The following is a 22,848-nucleotide window of genomic DNA, read 5'->3' as shown; positions in this document are numbered from 1 at the left end:
CGTGGATTAAAAAGCCTTGAGAGAAGCCATTGTCCTAAAAAGCCTATAGGTAACCTGGGAAATCCCAGTTACAGTACGTGTTGCCTTTCATCTCAGTCTAAGTGTTCTAGAGAGACATCTTGGAGACACTACTAACAGCCAGTGGACTTGCACTTCTCTCAAATGGAAATGAATGGAAACAGGTTTTCTTGCTTTCCCATTTTGCCTCTGCCCTTCTTGGCAAGAACGCCAAGAGCCATCAGCTGCAGTGATGGTTCTCCACTAACCGGATGTGATTTCCCAAACGGATACACCCAGAGAACAGCACTTGTGCCCATAGCGGTCCCGACAACCTGGAAGGCTCGAAACACAAATGGTTTCAACTCAAGATAGGACTCGGCCAAGAAAACCTCGGCATCACAGCTATGCCAGAGGTCCTTGCGAGAGAGAGCGCAGCAGCTCCAGGTCACTCCTCCCCTGGTCCTTCTGCTTGCAGCGGCAGTCAGGACAGACTGTCACCTGCTCCGCAGGGCTGCCCCACAAGCAATAAACGCCCCTTTCTTCCCCGTTACACAATTCTCATTCATTTCTTGCTAAACCGGGTCATAGCTCTCATGTCAAATCCTCCCGCAGCTGCTACCCCTGTCCGTAATCCTCCCCATCTTTGTGCCGCCTGGCTGGGTTTCCTTGCCCGACAGCCCCAGCGCTGCCACGGCCGTGTCCGCCTTTCTCTCCGCTGCCTCACGCCTCCAAGCCCACACAAAGCTCATGGGAAAACACACGCTCAGCAGCTGCAAATAACACCTCGAGTCAGTCTCCTCGCAGAGAACAAAAGCAGGTCTGGTGCCTTTTCGGCACATTTATACAATAAATAGCAGAGGCGGTTTACTCTTACGCAGGTACTGAGTTTTAGAGAGAGGATTGTTCTGAGAGGTATTGCAGGGGAATTAATCATCGCTGCATGCAAAGGCACCGACACTTTTCAAGCATGATTTCAGTTGTTTAAACTTACTCTAAATGTGTATCGTCTAGGCGTGAAATAGCTTTGCTGAGTGACTGCCTCAAGCGGAGGGGGAGGACACAAACTGTTTGACCGGTTACAAGAGTGGGGCCAAGTAAGGAAGGCATCCCCTAAAGAGGCCCTGGTCGCCCCAGGGAAACTGCAGATGTTTAGGATGGGTTAGCTGTTGTGTGGACAATGTTCACATCTCCAAGTTGAGACTTTGAGAAAAGATCTGTTTTGTGAACGCTCAGGAGAGAATTGTTAAGGGTTTCACATCAGTGCTGCATGGTCCATCAGTGTCAGATGTGCTTCTTCCCCTTGCAGCTCCCATACGGCTGTCAGGCCCCACTGGCACCGCAGGGCAGCTAAGAAGAATCTATTTTGGGGGCTGCAAGGAGGGAATGGGGGTTTCCTTGCAATTGTCACTGGGCACACTGTATTACTGGGCACAGACACTTAGTTTAAGGAAATCCCTCACAGGGAAACAGGTCTCTCCTGTGATTTAAGTAAAATTAATTTTAAGTGTACAAAATCTATATTTATCTATCATCTTATTCAAATTGATAGAATTAATATTAAGTGATGTTTGTATTTGTTCACATGATTTTAAAGGAATTCAGCTCACTGGACTGGCAGAAATCACTGGCTAAATCACCTGCGGCCAGGGCAACTTTTAGGGCAATCACAGCCTGTTCTACAGGTGCAGAAAGAATATATTCTTTGTGCAATGTATTCAAATAGTTTGTTCACCATGGGAAAACCAACCAGGGGTTGACAAGGAAGCTTATCTTCTTTTTTTAACATATGAATGGAAACCATTCAGTGACCATCAGCCGTATTGTACGCTGAACGAGATAGGAACAGAGTAGAAAAAATAATATGTGATGATGTAATTAAAAAGCATATGATAACGAATAGGCACAAAGAGACATAATTACAGCTGCACAAACAATCTTAATTCTGAATTGTCCTGACCTCTGAATAATTGACTTTACATCCTTCTCTGATTTCTTTTTTGACATTTCAAGGATTTTCCCAAAGAAAGGAAACTTTGGAAAGAGTTTTCTGAACACTGGCTGGCTGATCAAGTTGGATTCTTAATAAAGAGCAGTATTCCTCAGGAGCTGAATTAGAAAATCAGGAAAGAATAATACAAGAAAAAATGGCAGTTGAAGGGATGTGGCTGAGAGTAATCTGTTGGCGATGGTTGTTTTTTTTTTTCTCTCTGTCCCAGCAGCCTATTGACTCAAATGCCCATACTAATAACCTAGACAACACAAGAAAAAAGAAAGCATCGGCAGTGGTATGTATACTTATCGAATTTGTGAGGGTACACAGCCTTTGCTTCTAAGGCTATAAGGAAGCAGCAGCTTTGGTAAGTCACAGAAAATCCTAGCAAATTCCTAGAAGGGACAGTTCTTAAGGACATCCCAATTTTGCAGAGGATTTACTACAAAGAAGTGTTCACAGCAGTAGGAAAATTCAGAAGCTCTAACAGAGAAAGAAGTAAGCAGCTGCCACAAAAAAGGCATCAGAGGAAGGCTCAAAACCAGCTGAGAATTCCAGAGTAATAAAAAGGAAGAGCTGAAAAAGGGAGACTGAAAAAGTAGGTGAATATAACTGGTGGGGGGAAATTCAGTGAACCACAATGCTGCAGCAGTTACAGAAGACTGAAGCAGAATAACTTGGTACAGTCCGTAAAGTCAAAAAATACTCAGAGAAACATTATTACCCAGTGAAAGAAATTGCTTGGAAATGCAGTGGAAGTATTTCAGGCAAGAGTAGCAGAGTGATGAAACTACACGCTGAGAAGCAAACAAAATCTGAACAATTTTTGGAAAGAATTATGGGAAAGGAAAGCACCATATTATCCTTTGGCTCAGTCGACTGAAAAAAACAAAGTAGAGCGGCATGATTAATCAAAGTGAATGCCAGGGTACTGATGACATTTAGAGGAGAATGGGAATGGTATCTAATTGGGAAACAAGAGAACTGGATAAAAACCACAATTATTTGTTTAAAATTCTAATTAATCCATATCTTAGCTCAAAACCCATCTACAGGAAATCCTGGGGTGATGAAGCATGCTTATTAAAACAAAAACAAAAACAAAGGAAAGAGCTGGCATTACCCTAAAACCCTGCAACTGGCTCACCTATGATCTAGAAGCTCCTTATTTGAATGCTCAGTAAAAAACTGAAAACCTTTTGATGATGGGCAGTATCTGGCAGCTACCAGAACAAACCAAAAGAATCTCTATACATGTTTTGGACAGATTATGCAAAAGCTTATGAGAGCAGGTCATGAAACTGGAATCCAGAAGTGTCTGGGAGCGGGAGGGGAAGTATATCAGCTACAGCACAGCAGTAGAATAGGATATAAGAGCACTGTGAAGGACCTTGGCAAGTGACTTCTCGTCACCCTTCCTCTTTGTTATAACTTTGTTTCTATTATTTGCAATGCTGAGACATACTGAGAAATGCTGTTTAGTGAATAAAGAGGAAAGCCTATCTCATATCTACTTAATGTGACAACTTGAAATTACATGGTCAGCAGAAGTTGAAAATTCATACCCCAGTTAAAACTGAAGGCTTTTTTGAAGGAGAAGATAAGAATTTTACTCAGACTGAACAAACCTGCATATATTTCACACACACACACACACACACACACACACACACAAAAAAAAGAAACTTGTTGAAAGTATCACAGGAGATGGAAATAGGTACTGGGATAAAAGAATGTATAACAGCACTGAACACTGTAAGTGTTCAGCAGTTCTTCAAAGGATTATGACAAAAAATGAAGGCTGCTTTAAAGAAAGAGTATATTGAGAGATGTGTACAATTCTTAAAGATACTTTAGCATGCAAAATACATTAAAGGTAATCAACATACATGCCATTCCACTGCAGTAAAGAAATTGGACTTGAGGGAATTATATAGCAGGACAAAGCAGAAGTTTGGACTGAATTAAGTAATAAACATGAATTCAGATGTGAGAAAATCTTTATGTTGATCAGAGGATGATAGAAGAAAAGGGCTGAGAATAGTCAAGGATATTACAGAAAAAAGAGCATATGATGACAGTAAGCTGTATCAGGGCAAGAATACTGTCTAACTGGGTCTGGGGCGACGCTCCAGGACTAAATGAGAAAGATACTGCTTCCAAGTGCCAGCCTTCAGCTAGACGAGATGCAGAGTCAGAGTGGATTGGTAACAAGCCATATGGCCTTTGGGGCACTTTTTCTCCTGATATATGAAGGACTAGTTTTCTTATCAGCATGTTTATAATATTTTCTTTTACAGCTTCATATGTATTAGATGTTTTCAAAAAGAAATGGCCTCTGGTAGTTATTTGAAAACTTTTTGAGGCAAGAACTATCCTTTTTTGTATTTTTCAGATTTTGTCAACAACTTTGCAAACACATACTTATCTGGCACACATATCGCCGTATTTCTCAAACTTTTGAAAATGTGACTCCCTTTTGACTCATCCATCTTTTTGCAACCTGCTGAGGTCTAAATCTCCATCTTCTAACCTACTGAGATCCTCTGAAATTTTTTCCGACCCCCAGCGAAACCACCACTTGCATTACAAAAGAATGCATTGCAATTTATTCCTCACTGTGCCTTCAGAGCATCTTATAATTCTATCTGTCCATATCTCCTTTCCCTACTTCTCCTCCAGCCTTTGCCTCTTATAGGAGGAAAGTCTGCTACCAAAGTAAGGCTACATTCACTTCAGGTTGCACTGTAGTAGAGATAAAGTTGAATTAGCTGGGCTTTCCGGCTCTACTTGGCTGCAGCAATGTAGGAAGCAGGGCAAATTTAGCTTGGTGAGAGCCAATCTGAGAATCCAGCACTGCTGGAGCATTTTCTTTCCCATTGCTCACCCACAACTTAGTTCTCCAACTGTTTAATCCCAAAGACCATCAAGCAGTATCTAGTGGGCTTGTATGATAATCAGCAACAAACAAGACATTATATACAGTGCATGTCACAGTATCTGTGTATAGAAAACAGACTGTATCCTGTAACACAGTACCATATCTATTAAGACCAGCATTCACGAATAACATTGAGAAAGAAGAAGAATAGCTAAAATATCATCCAGGCTTTCCTTTTGTGTCAGACTTCTAAGTAATCTAATCTATCATAGCAACATTGGTGCTTACACTGGCTGACATTTGTCCCATCATGTACAGACCGCTCCAAAACTCTTGCACTGGACTCCTTCTCCTCATAACTCTCATGCACGGAAAAAATAGATAGGGGTTGTCCTTATTAAACTGAATCAGGCTTTGTGCCAGTTGACATGCAAGCATTGTTTGAAAGATTAAAATAACACATAATTGCACCAGCTCTCTAAATCTGACCACAGCTCAGAGGATAAATGCCTTACCTCATTATGTTTAAATATTCTGTCTCAATCTGGTTTAAAATGGAGCAGAGGCTCTGAGCTGCCAATCTGCTGTACTGTTAAGAGAAGAGAAATACTGCCACAGACCAGGATATGGACTCTGGCAAAGAGCTGTGTTTAGTACTTGGCTTCCCTTTGTTGTCCTCTACTCCTCAGCTCACTTGCTTCCAAGGATCATCGCTTCACCCAGTATGACTAGGTGTCAGCTCTAATTGAAATGATCTCTTTTCTTAAGAGACAGCACTTCTGCGCCTGGAGTGCAATGTTATTTATACATTACAGACCACATTCCTGCTGCCTAACCATGCTGGTGGCTCCCACTGTCACCACTGAACAGCATCTGCCAAACCGGCGGCTCACCTATCTGAGCTAACCCTTTGGAGACGTGTCACGCAGACCGAGTTTGAATCTAAAATAGGTGGAAGTCCCAGTCCGGGTAAAGGAGAGGCAGATTTAACTGGGCTCAAATCAAAGATAATTTTGTTCTGGTAGGAACAGAGGAGCTAGTTTAAAATGGGACAGAAGCAGCGTGAGAAGCACTGGACAAAACCACCAACATCAACCAACTACCTCTCTATTGTTTCTAAATTCCTAATACACTTGGGATAAATAACAAAGGTGAGGAGACCTTTTGGACAATTGCACAAGCAGTGTCAGCAGGGATTTCTTAAAAGAATTAGTCTAAGATGCTTGTGCATCAACCTTCCTGTCTAACCCAGGAACGCAGTTCTCCACGACTTTCCTGATTATTGCTTACCTCTTTTAACTTGTCCAGCTCATTTTGCAGTGTCTGCTTGGATATTTCCACCTCAATGATTTGCTGGCGAAGGACTTCATTTTCATCTTCTGCTTTAACACGTTTCTCCTCCACGCTTTCCAGCTCGTGGTGCAGTCTGACAGAAACATCTTTGGCTACCTGGTCAAAAGAGCACAAAAACATGAAGATGATCTGAATAGGAAGAGCAGCACCTACAGCAGGAAACATATTACAGCCCTAGATAGTAGAGATACTGGAGATTAGTACTAGAGTACTATCTACTAGAAATAGTAGAGAGTTCAATTCATCTATGAGACTGGCTGTTGATGAAGGACTGCAAGCCTTTCAAATACCAAAATGAATATTCATTTCTAATAAAGAAATCCAAGATGAAAACCTCTTCAATTCAAACCTCTTCAACCCTCTCCACCTCCCTTTCCACATTATGCTAAGGCAACAGCATGGACAGCATTAGGAAACAAGCAGACACCATGGCTGCACATCAAAGTCCCAGCATATCATGCTGATAAAAAAGAGGATGAGGAATTGTGCTATACAGCTGATAGGTCATTGATCAAAACCACATCCACGCAGCAGTCTCATCCACCAGAATTTGCTGCTCTAGCAGCAGTCACAGCCAGGCAAGAGTGATAGGAAAGCACAGAAATATATGCTAGCTTAGGTTTTCTGAGTCCAGCTTAACAAGAATGAATATTTACTCCAAAAACATTCTGAATGGTGATTCATCATTCAGAATGATGAATTACAACAATTCAGCACAAAAACAAAGCAAACAAACAAAGAAAACCAATATCTCTTTCACTTGAATCTATGGACAAGTCTTTTACCAAATAATGTATAATTTTTATGATGATAAAGTTAACATTTGTTTTCTGCCACAAAAAAAAAGGAAATTGGGTCTGACATCTTGAAAAGCTTGATAACTTGATATGCCACTCTGACTTCCATTGCTGGGAACCAATAATTCCAATTTCAGAAGGTTTTATGTTTTGCATTTTCAAGTACAAAGTGCTTAATAATTCTGGTGGTTAGCAATCCCTGTCTACAGAAGTTATTTTCAAAACAGCTACAAGAAAGCAATATTCAGATAGACAATGGCAGCAAAAGCTAGATAAAAATTATGCCTATATAAAGCTTAGCCTTGAAGGAAACATTTCTAAAAATCTGTTTCAATATGAACAGAATTTTTTAATGGAAATTAGCAGTTTTATTCTCTATTTGCCCCCTTAAATGTTATAAGAATCTGCTCATGGATGAGCACCAGAAAGAGTAGCTCATTAGGAACTAAGAAATGAGTAACTAGACTTTTTTAGATATTTGACTTAAGTAAAAAGTGAAAAGGAAGGAAACAGAATGAATAGGGAATAGTACATCAGGTTTTGTTGATATAATTTGGGAAATCTAAGATTTTGCATAACACAAGTAAAAACAAAACCCTTTAAATCTTTCAAATGCACAAATGTAACTTGACTGTGTCTCTTTCATTTGACTCAAAGAACATATTTTTTACTCAGTAACACATCTTTTCAGTATGATAAGCGGAGCAGTTGTTTTCTACCGCAGAATAAGGAAATTGGTCCTGACATTTTGAGAACTACCTCCTGTTTCGTACGTCACCCTCGCTCCCATTACAGGGAACCAAATCGCAGCCTGCTCCCTTGCGCTATGACTGGACACATGAGTCTCTCACCTACCTTTAAATCTTGTTCCAAGCTCCTAATGAGCTCTCCGTCCACTTGGCCTGTTTGTGCAACTTTCAAGCTTTTCTGCTCTGCTTTCCTGAGACGATATTGCAGAATCCGGCAGTTCTTGTTTGCCCGGTCCAGCTCTCGCCGGAGCTCCTGCAGCTGGTAAACATCTTCCTCTAAATAACTGTCACGCATTTCTTCCATTTCAGCCCGAAGTTCATCCAGCTCATCCTGTGAAAAGTCAAAACAGTGCTCCATCATACCTCGAAATCTCACCCCTGGGAAAAAAAAGGAAACGTGCTCACTAGGATAACATACTAATAAAGTGATACAGATTGCAACATGCAGCAAAAGGCATAGGAATGGCAGTTTTATCTCAGCATTGAATAATTACGCTGAACTAAATTTATGAATGCTTGCTACATTCCTTACAATTGTTTTAATAATGAAAAACAGACCAGGGTTACCAGAATGCTCAACTGTCTCCTGAAACCGATAATACCTTCATTTTACCATCCCCAATTAAAACAAAAAGTGCATAATAATTTGCCACTATCTCAACTGATTCCTTGTTTTATTTAGATTACAGCAAACCTGTTTAACAAAGTACCTCAACAACCCTTGTGATGTGCCTTTATAGCAATCTGCAATTCCTAGAAACGGAATTATCCCTTGAAAACTTTAATGAATCTTTGGCATACGAACTTCTTGCCAAATGCCCAACTGTTCCATACCAAAGTGCTGTCTTGTCTAAGCCCAGCAGCATGGACATGCTTAATGACAGATGGTTTGGGGGGCAAGAAAGTGGTTTTTGGTTGGGTGAACTCATGTGTGAATGACAGAACGACAGTCACAAAACAAAACCTTGTTGGGCCAGTGGGAATATAAACTGGTCATTGCTTTCTGAGGATTGTGAACTGTCCCAGTTCCTCATTATACCATGGGCGGCACACGCTCTCTAAAGTCAAATTTAAAGATTTGCAGCTGAACAGGATAAACTCTATCATTCCCATTTGTTTAATCTGTGCATGACTGGAGCTCCAGAGCTAAAACTCTTATAAAGGTCTTCCAGGCTCAGGGGTACAAGCCATTAAATTACTGCATGATGGCTCTAAGGAAATCTACAGCTCTATTAACTTTGAGCTAAGTTGAAAAAAGAAAAAGGGAACTCCGTCAAGAAAAAGAACAAGGAGAAGAGTATTTTTCACTATTAAGCCCTAATCAAAATTTTTCTTTTAATTTTAAGCATATTTCCTTATTTAAAGCATATTTATAGATGAAATGAACTATAAATTTTTAAATGGGGCTATTCAAAATTTCATTTGATATTACAAAGACCAAATTTTCTCTGGAAAGCGTAACTAAAATAAGATATAAGCAAAGCCTGCGGCAGGGCTAGCTGCGCTGTTACCTCCATTCAGATTTGTAAGGGACACTCAAAACACCGAGGATGGCTGGAGAGGATTTCACACTTTTTTGAGGTGGTGAAGACGCTGCTGTGGCATTAGCACCCTTGCCATGCCCCCTGCGGACTGGACCACCTGCCCAGGCCCCTGCGGCACAGCAGGGCACAGTCGTCCCAACCCTTCCCTGTCTCCCACCCCAATCCCAGCTGCACATAAAAACTTCAGTTTTTATACAGTCATGTCCTAACTCAAGTTAGCAGAACCAGCACAGATCAAATTGTGGGTGACCAGAAGACCTGTTACTTCTAAAATGACCGCTCTGAGCTCAGCAGTGAGGCTTTGCTCCCCCAAGTACGGCCCTCCAAGGTCTCTGCACGATGCTCCTTAAATGCTCAGAAAGGGCAGACCAGGTTTCTCACAATCCCGCCATACTCGTGTATGTTCCCAGTGTGTCCAGATTTCTGCAATGCTAAAACCAAGGGGCATCCTGCCCTGTAACCTCGCTGGGACAGCTGCATGAGCAGGGGGCTTGTGTGCAGCGAAAAGCTCAAGGGTTACTCCCAAGGGGCTGGATCACACTTGAGCCTGGTACTGTCTGAAGAGGAGTAATGTTAAACACAGTAGCAGAAGTTACCTCTGCAGCAATGACATACTCATAAGTTGCAAATCTATTAATTAACCACAAACAGCATACTGCGAGGAAGCAAACAAGCTCTGCAGACCAAGCTCAGCAGAATTCTTTCAAAGGGTAATTTATGGTCCAGGCCCTATGTACTATGTGTGATATAGCCAAATGCTCGGGTCAGTTTAGAGCCAACAAACTGGTGTAATTTTAAATGACTGATATTTTTAAAAAGGAAAATATAGTAACATACTCCTGAGCGAATTGGGGAGGCAAGCTCTTTCTTTCTTTTTAATATACATACTTTTGCACTATGCTGCTTCACATTTATAGGTAATTTCACAATGCAAAGTAAAAATTTAACCATGGAGATGCAGAAGAAAAAGTCAAGGTTTTAGAAACTGGTTAGGGAGTTGCATTGGCTTTTGAACCTACGAAAAAAAGTACACTTTTGTTTTAGCAGTACATTAAGTAGACATTTTGGCTCAAGTGGTGATTCTGAAAGTGCAAACTTCAGCTATCAGAGCCAATATAGCCTGCTGAGATGAACAGAACCAGAGTTACTGCTTAGGGCTGTCAACAGACTCAGGAAGCCTCTTTCAACTAGATTTAACCTCAATTAACTTTTTAATAGCATCTTCAGAAACCTAATGTTAGATTAAGAATTTGGTTGTAAACTGAATATTTTGAAACACAGTTCCACAATAAGGAGAATATCTGTTACCACAAAATTAATGAGACTCAGTCTATATTCTTATGTTTATACTTCAAGAACTAAGCAACTATTTTAGTGTATTAAGTGTCCTGCAAAGAGTAATTATAATTTTACTGCTGATATCTTAAATTTCCTTTTTATCTAAATCAGTATCTGGAATTAGCAAATCTGGCCCATTTTTGAAGACAAATAACCCACTACAATATTTGACTATACAAAAGTTCTTACTGCAACCTGGACTGGAAAGTGAAACTCTCATCATTTTAAACACCGCAGTTCCCTGAAGCAGTCATCCCACTGAAACGGCGTATTCCCGAGCCCTTTCGGTGGGCACGGAGGGTCTCCCAGCCTCACCACTCACTCAGGCTCAGCGGGAGGTTTGAATCCAATCCCTTTCCTCCCACCAAAGAAGTTCCCAGAAAAGCTGCAAGAATTAAATTTCAGCAGATAGGCATGTCTTTTATCTCCGCTAAAACTTAAGTTTTCTCAATCTCCCTCAACAGCATAACCCTGAGTTTGCAAGTCTGACTTTTTTTTATACTTGCTTCTGGTTTGGGTTATAAATGCACAGTTTGCTTTTTTTCTAGTGTAATTTTGCAGATAAATTAAAATTTAGTAAACATTCAAGAAAAATGGACTTTAAAACCACTCTTGTTTCTCTTCCAGAACCTTCTATTTTAATTTGACTGACTAAATTGAGTTTCTTTTCCACACTCATGCCCAAAAATGTTTATATAGAAAGAAGAGTGTGTCCTGAGCCCTTGTACATAGGCATACAGCAGTCTTCTGATGAGTTTTAAAACAGGGCAACATACGTCCAAACACGCGGAGGGCACAATTAATTTTGACTGTATAAGGAACAGAAAACTAGTTGCACAGGCTGCACACAGCGATACCCTGCTTTCTGTTGTAGTACTACGTTGCTTGAAACTTGTAACAGTGTAGTCTTTCCAACCAAGAGAGGAGGGGAAAAAAGGGGGGGACAGATCATGCCTTTTTGAGTGGCAAAATGAAGTCCTATTTTTATACATTAAAATAAAAAAAAATGGGAGCAGGTCAAAGTTTTACCTCTCTGAAATTTTGAAATATAGGATAACTATACATGGTTCAGATTTTGTATGACAGCACACAGCTGTGGATACTGGCATTATCTTTTACTAGTTACAGAAAGACATAATCTTGCACTGGATACAGCACACAAAACCAGTGGCAAAGATGCAGATGCTTCTGGTTCTTCACAGCTTATTCCCCTCCGTAGGTACTCGTCATGCTGCTACAGTCATTGAAACCTTGCGTGAACATCTGCTAAGTCATCGCTGCTACGATGACCTACAAATCCAGGACAGCTCCAATTCCCGTTCTGAAGTGATGGGTGCATAGAAAAAACAAAGGAAGCTAGGCTAAAATCTGCTTTATTTTTTCACAGTTTTAGCATGTAGTTATAGTGCAAGCCCATTGACAAGAGGCTGCGTAAAAGCAGAGTGTCAGCACCCAGGAGTCGCTTCTCCGGCTGCGACAGGCTACGGACCAGGACACGAACCAGCGCGCAGTGGAAACCAGGCACTGGCACGCAATGCAAAAACTGCCCAAAGTGCAAGACAAGAATGAGAAAGAAACCTTTCCTTTTCCCAGGCGCCTCACTGGCCTCACAGCCTTCCCAGCGGGATCTCCTAGGCACAAACGCAGCACCGGACCGGCTGGCCAGGAGGTTTGGCTACACGCTCTAGCTGAAAGGGTTTCATTCAAAACCCCAGAGAGGAAATGAATACGGAGAGTGATGATTTGCAGGACGATTTGCAGGCCTCACAACAGCCAGGGAGAAAAGACCCAGGGAAGTGGAAATTGCAATTGAAACTATGATGGCCCAACTTACTATACAGGCAGTCCTATCACTTTGGGAGAAAACATGTCAGTCACTAGTTAAATCAAGGGCAAGCGCAACAGAGCCAGAACCTTAACAACTACCAAACTCAGTAGTTCACAAAAAAAGTTGCTTTGGCTGTGAGGCAGTTGGAAATACTAGCTAAACTCAATCCCTGACTTCATTAAAATTTATCATTATTATTACTGTGAGTGAGAATTAAAGCTCTTTCTCTCAAGAGGTGTTGAGTTTCATACTGTGGACTTCAATTTTTTAAAAATGAAGAGAGAGATCAGCATAGGCACATAACGGCAATTAAACAAGTAAGAAAGCAGGCTTCCCTCTGTGCATCTAAAAAATGAGAGCCTGCTCCCTTCCTTAAACAGGGGGGTCCTGCTCCACGATCCCACGGGGCAATTGCAATTGCAAGGCGAAGTGCAGCCATAAGAAGCTTCACTTCACTGTACATTCCTGAAGAGGATGAGAGCCTCCTCTTGATACCCTTTAATTTAATGGTAATTACGCTATTAACCTCTGCAACATCAGCACCAGGCAGAAAGTCTTGGAGGAAAGAATATTCTTTAGGAAAAAGCTAACCTGCTTTTCTTTCCAGATGTCACCCTGATCAAAAGGAAAAAATGGAAGTGTTGGGATAAAGCAACTTCCTAACTGGCAGCTCTTTTTAGAGCTGTGCTCGTGCTCGTGCTCCTGAGCCCAGCTGCTCGTGCTTCAAGGTTCTTGGCCCAAATGACTTCCCAAAGGCCAGCTAGATGGGGACGAACAGGGATCACTTTACCAGTCATCTCAGTGGAGAGGCTCAGCTCATCCGAATTCACAGGGTGGCTGTACGAATCCAGAGGAACACTTAAATTGCTGCTCCAGTTGCAGAATTCCCCAAGATTTCAGTGAAAAAGCAACAGAGTAAGGAATCACGGTTTCCATGTCAGTCTACTAAGCCAAGGTGAATAGGCCAGAAGGGGAAAGTGTGTGCGCTGCTTACATTTCTGCATAGCCCAAATGCATACTGATGGTGTGATTTCACATCTGTATTGTGCAAAGTGAAGACACGCCTGTCAGAAGAGAAGCCATTATGCCATTAATACCTTTTATTGATGTCGTACTTTTTTATTATTGATTTAATTTATAATGAAATGTAATTAAGGTTAAATGATAGGAATATGTCTTATTTGGGATTCTAAAAAAAAAAAATCCAGTCCTGCAGCTCTTATAGTGTGTAACCCACACTCACACGAGCCATTCCTGCTGCAATGAACAGGAATACTTGCACAACTGACTGGCTGCGCCTACCTCTACACGGGCAGCCTGGTCGAGTAGTGAGGTTTCAAAGTAAATCCCCCTGCCTGAGCATTCGTTCAGCCCACACAGTACACACGAACTAGATTCTTTTTGAAATAAAATAAATGGAGAACTATGTTCCAAGCGTGCGCCAAATACACCCCAATGGAGACAGATGGGTTTGAACAACTGATGAGTCCTCTGGACAACTTTGAACCACAGGGGTGATGGGGATGTTTCACTCAAGAAACCAGACTAAATCTGGTCCAAAGGAAAGCCCCTGAACTGCATGTACGTGCAGAGGCAAAGGCCTCAGCACCAGCTGAGTCTAGACCAGCCCACTGATCTGCCCTTACTGAGCTGAATTACTGGCTAATGCAGAAACAGCTCTTAACTCAGCATGAATAAAAGATTAAAAACTGGACCTTAAACATGACTCAAAAGATGGAAATTCTAGAAACGACTATTACAGAGAAATTACATACAGAAAATAGCATAATGATGGATGTATACTGAATTCTTGACTATGAATTTACAATCACATGTAATGCCAAGTTGAAAGCTTTTAGGTTCCATTGAATTAGAAAACACCAGTGTCCAGAGGTTACATACTAGCTTGGTAACATCTGCAAACTAGGAAGACAAAAACATACAAAACCAATAATTTGTACAGCATTTAAGCAAGCACAAACAAAGGATGAAATTCAATTGTCTATGTAAAAAACTAAGTATTTTTTAATTTATCCAAAAGGCATATTTATAAAATATGTCAATATTTTTCTAAATAAAAGGTTACTTAGTATATGTTAAATCAAATGAGCAGAAACTGAGCAAGGGAGGAAGAGGAGAAGTTACAGTGGGTAACTGCTGTTGTACTAGGGTTGAACCAGAAGTTGTAGCTAGTCCTTGGTAAGTCTAGTGTTCATGAACTACAGTTTACATAATCTCTGTTTTCATATTTTGAATACCTCAAACTGTCTTTATGTAAGAGATGATGCTACCGCTACGGAAAAAGCACATCCCCCATATCACTTTACCTACTTTGGCAGAATTGCAGTAGGGATAAATGTGCTCTATAAGGCTTTGGTTGAGAATAAAGGAACCACCAACCTTTTTGACTTTTGCAAAATATGTTAATGAACTGAAGGTCCCTGCCCCCCTCTTACTATTTAGCTCTCAAACCCAACTACTTCAAAAGTCTCACACTGATATTCAAATGTGGTCTGCAGCTTGCATGCCTTTACCGGACTGAATGCTGCTAGCACAAATTAAGGTGAGAAATCTCAAAAATCACAAAACCATAAGCACCTGTTTATTTGGGGGCTGTTTTGAGTTTGCAGGATACGAGAGAGCGCCCAGTGTCTGGCAGCTTTTACATTTCACTCAAGCGTTACTCCTACTCTTGTTCCAACGCGCTTCCTTTCCCGGAGCAGTTTAAAGCACCAGAGTCATTGCCCGGCCCATGCACCCTTACTGTCCCCCGCGGGGCCACGGCCACGGCCAGCGACTGCTGCGCGGCGCACTGCGCGGTCAGGCGCGCCGCCGCCCGCCGCACGGGGCCGGGGGCCCGGCCGGCGCCTGCTGGGGCCCTTCTGCCGCTCGGCTCCAAAGCGCCATTTCGCCCCCCACAGCGCCGGGGGGTTATTACCTCCATTCTCCTCACGACTAAATAGTTACTGGGTGGGAAAAGCAGCAGGTCCAAAAGAGCTGGGGGAATACCCTTGGCTTTGCTAGCCTCTGTAACCCTCGCTAAACGAAAAAAATCACTCCCGTTGCTTCGAATCGCTGATGCTCCGCAAAGATCCTTTGACATACACAGCTTCCTGCAGGTTAATAACAAAAATAAGGGTGTTACTTCTCACAAAATATGTGAATTCATCTGAAGTGTATGGACTCAAAGATCTACAGTTTAGAGGGAGCTGAGAAATAAAATATAACCTCATATGACATATACCGCCATTTGAAGCAAAAATGAACATCATTTAGGTGTATCAGAGTGGAAAAAGGGGCCTGGAGTGGCCTCTGACTCAATTTATGCCCAGGGTATGTCACTGATAAAATTAATAAAGAAAGAACAAAGACAAAGCAAGGCAAGCAAGATGATCATCTAAGAAATCTAGGCTATTTTAGAATATATTTTTGTGCTAGTCTACACTGTAGCAGCGCTTCCAGCATATTGAACTTATACCAACACACTTGCAAAGAAAACGCCCAGTAAAGCAAAGCTAAGTAAATATCAGATATATTTTAAGGACAGTAAGAAGTGCTGTGCTTCATGCAGAAGGGTTTTTTACACTCTGTCCATGAAGGACGAAAACAGAAAAGGGGCATGTGTCAAATTTATACTTCATAACTAAAATATCACTTCTGTTTTTGCTGACGTGTTTATTTAATTGAAACAATCTGAATTAAACTTATGCCAAGATAAAGCAACAATGTTTTTATTTGTTGAGATTTGGGCCCTTTCCATTAGGATCCCAGATCCTTTAGAGGGATCTATACCTTAAACAGCTTCTTTCAAAGTTTCCTGGGACTTGCATAAGGCATGATGGTTTTCCATGTGCTCCAGACTTAAAAGTAATTCTGGAAAACAGTCATTTGTGTAGGCAGTATTTTGCTATTATAAACAGGACTGGCTAGCAATAACTAAAATTTTATCTTCTACTAGAATTTACTGATGACCTTCCAGTTCCAGAGTCAGCCACCATGACACAATTTCACATCATCTGACCTCAAAAAGTAAGTGATACCTTATAAATGCTACTCTAGTATTACAGTCTTCCCACAGAGGCAGCCAAAATAAGATTATGTAAGAAATACACAGATATGAAATCAAGGATGAAATGTCACAGAGGCAGCAAAAGAGAGACTTTACACTGTAAACACTGACCCTGAGACACTTCATGTACATGCTTAACTTTATGGTTAGTTGAGTACTTCTGGAGCCAAAGCCTCATCCAGGGTAAAATGACAGAGTCACTGGAGCTACATAAGCTCGTAACTTTATACCAGTTTGAGATGTGGCTCATAGTATTAAGTCTTAAACATTTGCAGCATCAACAGCTTGCTCTGCAAAGGCTTCCATGGAGCACTCTGGGAGACTTTCTAGTACTCTTTGATTACAAATAAAGATAAATGATTACAGATAAATGAACTAGAAGGGTTTCTTCTAGTAACCCTTTAATTTTCAGCAATCTTTAGCACTAAGCAAGTCTGTGTGTGCCTATATGTATATATCCTATTCTATATCCTGTAACTTGCTATATGAAAGATAAATTTCCCTGAAGTTTCCCTTAAAATTATGTGCACCATTCCAGATGCTGGGAGGGAAAAGGAGTAATGAAAACTAGAAAATTCAGCATATGGACATACTCAAGAAATTAACAGCTTCTTTGGGGATTTATCTAATCATTTGTCTATTTACAGCTTCCCCATTATTGCTTAACCACCTCCAGTTAATGGAGAAACAGTCGTCACCAAAGTAGAGAACAGCACCTCAGAAAAACAAAGAACAAAGCGACAAGTGAACAACTCATGCAATGCTGTGGTTTTCACTTTCAGAAGACTAGAGAAGTGTTTTTAGATGGGTTTACCTAGGAAAGGAAAGTTTGGGAATTATGCCCCTTGTTCTCCTGGTAAATTTTGAACCACAAGGCTGATTCTAACCAGTCTGACAGAAGAGCAGAACCTCCAAACTGTATGAACACAGGTGGCCAAGGAGAGAAGATGTGTGTGTGGGGTGTGTGTGTGTGTGTGTGTGTGTGTGTGTGTGTGTATACACATAGGAAACACACACACAACATATACTCACTCCCCTCAGACTTGTAGGCCTGAAAAAGCTACTGTCCAAACCAAAATAGAGTAGGGCTGGGACACAATGGCTGGAGGTGATGGAGACATCAAGGTGAAAGACTTGAAGACACTGTCACACAGGGCAAGAAGTTTGAAATAATGCAGAATAAAGTTCTTTACTTGTCAGTCGGGTCCCTTGGTCATTATGTACCAGAGGTCCAGTACCCTCCCAGTGGCCTGTCCTAGACAACGCAGAGGAATGGGCATGGAAACTCACAGTAGACAGATAATGTCCTCCTCAACATCAACCCCTTTTTTTAAGTTTCCCATAGTTAGAAATTATCTTGGACATGAAACAGGAGGCTTAATACATTCTTCATAATGGTCAACTTCACCAAATTCATTGTCAACTTCAGTACCATAACTCTGCAAATCCTGTTATCCAAAAATACAGCCAGTTCCTTTTCTGGGTACTACTAGGCCTTTGGTCCCAAAGACCAATGCAGTTTAACTACTTGTAAAAACAATTATTTTATCAAGTCTGAATTTCATTACATGTCCTCTTGTTTCTCTCATATAGAACAGAAACTTCCGATATAGGTTCTCTGCACTGTCCATCTTTTATGGACTTTAATGCATTTCTCTAATACGCTGCAGAGTCTTCCATCCAGTGTGAATGTTACAAGAGCTTTGCTATGCCCCAATAGTTTTATTGCTCTACTTCTGCATTATCCTTTTCTAGATGACCAGCACTGCCTATTGTATTCCAGTGCATATAGTGGCTATGGATCTACAAAATATTATGATATTTTCTTTGCTTTTTCTCCATTCACTTTCTAATGCAATCTAGCATTGCCTGCAGTTGCACACTAAGCATTGCTCTTTCCGTCGTGATGCTCCTGAGTTAACACAATGCATTTAAAAATGAGAAAAGTACATATTCAGCCTTTTTTTTCTCCTCTGAATGTTTTGAATTTTCAATACTGAGATTTATTTCCCATCCTCTGCCTTCATTTTTTACCCATTCACCCCCCCTGGTTAAGCTGTCTGTGGAGCTCTGGCCAATCTTTGCTGGACTTAAGATAAAAAAAAAAAAAGAAAAAGAATTAGTGTCATCTGAAAAATCTGCTGTATCATTGCTCACTCCTTATTCCAGTTCATGAAGCAGCACCAGACAGCACAGAACCTTACAGCACCCCTGCTGTTAACCTTTTGCTATGCTGAACATTGTTTCTTGTCTCCTAGCCAAAACTGCTTAACAAGACTAGTCTACCTCTTCACCATCCTCCTCTCTCCCAAGGTTACAAAACTCCAGTCCTTACTCGAGCAAAACTCCCTTGCATGTCCACGGTCATTTTGCTTGAGAAAAAATGGTGTTTGTGATATCAGGGAACAAAGATTGTCCTCACCAGCAGCAGAGTCAAATGGTACAGTATCTGTGGTTACATGATTATCTCAGTTTATTTTATTTATAGATCTTTATGGATGTAGTCTCTTTGCTGTGCCAAAAGATCATATTGTAAGTGCTAGTCCAACAAAAGGTTTCTGCAGGTCAAATCAGCTCAGTGCACTCCTGAATTTAGCTTTCCTGTTTTCTCAGAGGATGAATGCACATATACTTGCTTTTCTACCTGTACAACGATGCAAAGACTCCTTTTCTTGTTGCTATTGTTACTGTTAGTACTTCACAAGGAGTGGCTTGGTTTTTCAGTGACAAAATAACACAATAAACGGACAAGATGATACTGTCATCTTTCCCATATCAAATGAGTAATTTTTTTTCTTTCCTTTAACGGCGATAGTGAGGAAAACAGTTCCTGGAAAGTGAGGTCTTGGTAACCAGCAGCGTGTTCCCTCTGTTTTAGAAGGAGTTTGGCTGCGGGACCGCACGCCGCCCGAGCACAGCATTGCCACCCTACCCGTCGCACCGCACTTGCAATCATCCAGCCGCTGTAAAACAGGCTTTTGCGGAGAAACACGACCACACGCTTGAGCCCCTTATCTGCCCTTTGAAGCCCCGCCACGGCCCCGCTCCGCACCGAGCTCCGCGCTCCGCAGCGGCGCAGACAGGCGCGCCGGCACCCGCGGGCCGAGCGCGGCTCCCCCGCGGGGCCGCCAGCAAACCCAGCGCCGCGCCGCGGCGGGGTCGCGGGGGCGACGGGGCGGCGGGCCCCGGGCAGGACCGGGGGTCTCACCTTGAGGTACTCGTTCTCCGAGCGCAGCTCCTCCATCTCCCGCTGCAGCTCCTCCGGCGCCGCCCGCGGCGGCTCCCCGCGGCCCGGCGCTCGCCCCCCGCCCGGCGCCGCGGCGGCCCCCGGGGGCGCGGGCAGCGGCGCCGCGGGGTCCCCGCGGGGGCCGGGGGGCGGCGGGGCGCCGCGGCCGGGGCCGGGGCCGGGGCGGCTCGGCGGCTCGGCGGCGGGCGGCGGCTCCCGCTCGCGGTCGCTGGAGCCGGTGCCGGACTCGGCGTCGCTGCTGGCGGCCGGGGCCAGGCGCTGCTCGTCGGAGAGCGGCTCGGAAGGGCAGTCGGAGAGGTCGGAGCTGCTGTCCGTGTGGCTGACGCGGGCCAGCGCCGCCGCCGCATGGCCGCTGCCCGCCGCGACGCCCCGCTTCCCCTTCCTGCCCTTGCCGGGCGGCGGGGCCGCCTCGCCGCCGGGCTGCCGCCCCGCGCCGCGGCCGCCGGGCGCCGGCTCCGGCCCGCGGGCCGCCCGCTTGGCGCAGGGGGCGGCCCTGGCGGCGGCCCGCCCGGCGGCGGCGGCGGCGGCGGCGGCGGCGGCCTTGGCCCCCGGGGCGGCGGGGCGGCGGGAGAGGCGGCCCGGCGCCGCCAGCAGCCCCGCGGCGTGCGGCGGCGGCGGCGCCCGGGCGGGGAGGCTCGGCGACTTGGGGGGCGCCGGCGGCGGCTTGGCGGAGGCGGCGCGGGCGTGCAGGTCCTTGAGGAAGGGTCTGGCGGGGGACGGCGCGCGGTTCAGCCGCTTCTTCTCGGCGTGCGGGTGGTGGTGGCTCGGCGGCGGCCGCAGGGTGTCCCCGGGCCCGGGGCCGGGGCCGTTCAGCGCCTCCATGGCACGGGCCGGGGGCGCCGGGGCGGCAGCGGCGGCCGCGGGGGCGCCCGGCGGCGACAGGAGCGGCGGTGCCCGCGGAGCCCGGTAGCAGCAGCACGAGCAGCCTCCTCCAGCCTTCCCGGTTGCTTTCTCATCACTTCTGCTTCTCCCAGCCACAGCCCTCACACTTTTCTTTCCCGATCCCCCTCGTCCTGCCCCCCCCCTCCCCCTCGCTCGCTCGCTCTCTCCCGAGCACTGATTTGTTTCAATAAAACGAATCCCGATCCCTCGGCGGCAGCTTCTCCTCCTCCCTCTCTCTCTCTCTCTCGGCGGCAGCTTCTTCTCCTCCCTCTCTCTCTCCTTCCCCTCCCGCTCCCCTCTCTGCCTGGCTCGCCTCGATGCAGCTCAAGTTGTGATGCAGCCCGAAAAAAAAAAAAAACCGACTCCCTTTCCCTTGAATCCGATGCAGAGGAGTCTTTCCCAGCTGCCTTCGCCTCCGCTCGCAAATGCTCGCTCAGCCCCCCGGCGCGGCTAACCCCATCGTTCCCCGGCGCCCGCGGCCCCGGCCCCGGCCGCCGCCTCCGCCGGCTCCTGAAATAGCCCAGCCGCTGCCGGGGCCGCTCCGGCGCGGCGCTCCCCGCCTGTGCGCAGGATCCGCCCCCTCTGTCAGCCGGCCAAGCTGCTCTCCCTGCAAACTACTTTCCTCGAGCTCCCCGCACGCCGCGTTGTCGGGGCGCCTCTGCCAGTCGCTTCCTATAAGGAAGCTCGATTGGGGGGGGGGACATCGTAGTTTCCCAGCCATGAGATATATCGCGTTGCGTGTTGATCTCCCCCCCCCCCCCAAGCTAAGACTCCACGAAAACCCTCTCTCCAGAGATTTGCAGCAACAAAACAACAGCCACTGCATTATTGCTTTGCTCAAGGCAGGCACAGGTTCACCCAGAGGCAGGACTGAGTATCCGAGGGAATCAGCAAGTTCCTGGCTGGGGCTAAACTACAAAAGGCATGGACCCATCCTTCTGGAGCACAGGGATATGAAATTACAGCCCTTAAATTTGCAAAGCACCCGAAGAATAAATGAAAGGGAGGAGAGGCTAAAGCGTGGGAAAGAGGCATAGCCTAACTGGGTAGCGCACAGCAGCAACAGTCAGGATGTTTCTGACTCCTCCACTCAGGCACAGTGAGACCTTGGACAAGCTGCGGTGGCTCCCTAACGTTTATCTGTCACACAAAGATGGTAAATGCATGCTTATCTCATAAAGTCATTGGGAGGCTTAATCCACCCGAGGCTGAACGGCAGTGATTGCAGTGCGCTCTGGGGAAGTGCAGTCTAAGTGTGTGTGTGTGTGTGGGGGGACACGGTGTGCCAGCACCCGGGGGTGCTCAGGGTCTCCCACCCTGCTCATCTAGGTGCAAAGTATTACCCTGAAAGGCAAAAGCCCTTGGGACTGCTAAAGCCTGAGGGCGCCAGATACCATCACAAAAACAGTTGGGGTGGGCTGAGGTAAGGTCAGCATCTGGCCTGGCGAAAGGGTTCAAATCCTGGTCTCAGGGTGGCAGCCAGGTCCAATGCGTTGGGTCACCTGAAACGGCCCAGGTCAGCCTGTCTGGGGAAAAACTGGGACAGCGCTGGTATCCTGGGGCTCCTCGTCTCAGTAAATGAGAAGTTTTAGTGGGCAAAACTGATTTATCCTGCTGAATAGCAACACAGATGCTGCCCTACTAGTATGCAACATGTAGTCATTATTTGTAAGGCGCTAGTGGTGAAAAATTATTCAAATCAGAACTTTATTACAGGTCTCCAGAAATTAGGAGCAGCTCCTCAGCACCTCCCTGGGTAGCTGGCATGGGAAGTGCCAGCCCCACGAGCTCGCCTGATGACAGGGTTTCGGCAACCGCCAGCCCTTCAGGGGCTACCCGCGTTCCCGGGGGTGACGCTCAGCACCTGACACCTGTGAGGGCTCCAGCGCCTTGGCGAAAGCCCCAGCCCCAGGGCCGAGGATCTGGGGACACATCCCAGGGCCGCTCTCATCCCCCACCGAGGGGTCGCCTGCCCCGAGAGAGTGCCATGGTCCTTCCACACTTGGCTGGGGCAGGAGGGCAAACTGTGCCACAGAGTGCGGAGAGATTTTTTTTTTTTTCTATTGACAAATTTAGCTTCTGCTACAGCTTACAGTTTTCCCCGGTTGGCACCACTGCTGGTCAGTTTAGTTCCTTCATCCAAATGCTCCTTTTAGGTCACATGGCAAAG

The 22,848-nt window shown here is 44.9% G+C and overlaps 1 protein-coding gene across 2 annotated transcripts in view; it reads right to left on the bottom strand.

The window, feature by feature from the left end:
- MTCL1 (microtubule crosslinking factor 1) overlaps positions 1-20,742 on the bottom strand; it is a 111,014-nt gene extending 90,272 nt beyond the window's left edge. For both annotated transcript variants that reach the window (XM_067290692.1, XM_067290693.1), the window contains exons 1-3: positions 19,758-20,742; positions 7,877-8,101; positions 6,162-6,320 (exon numbers count right to left, since the gene is read on the bottom strand). In XM_067290692.1, the coding sequence (XP_067146793.1) occupies positions 6,162-6,320; positions 7,877-8,101; positions 19,758-20,618 (1,245 nt within the window). In that variant the 5' untranslated portion in view covers positions 20,619-20,742. The remainder of the gene's footprint in view (positions 1-6,161; positions 6,321-7,876; positions 8,102-19,757) is intronic.
- Positions 20,743-22,848: the final 2,106 nt, after the last annotated feature.

Source organism: Apteryx mantelli, chromosome 2 (genome assembly GCF_036417845.1).
Source record: "Apteryx mantelli isolate bAptMan1 chromosome 2, bAptMan1.hap1, whole genome shotgun sequence".
Taxonomy (NCBI): domain Eukaryota; kingdom Metazoa; phylum Chordata; class Aves; order Apterygiformes; family Apterygidae; genus Apteryx; species Apteryx mantelli.
Note: the sequence above shows the minus strand (reverse complement) of the source record. Positions and strands in the feature narration are given on the sequence as shown.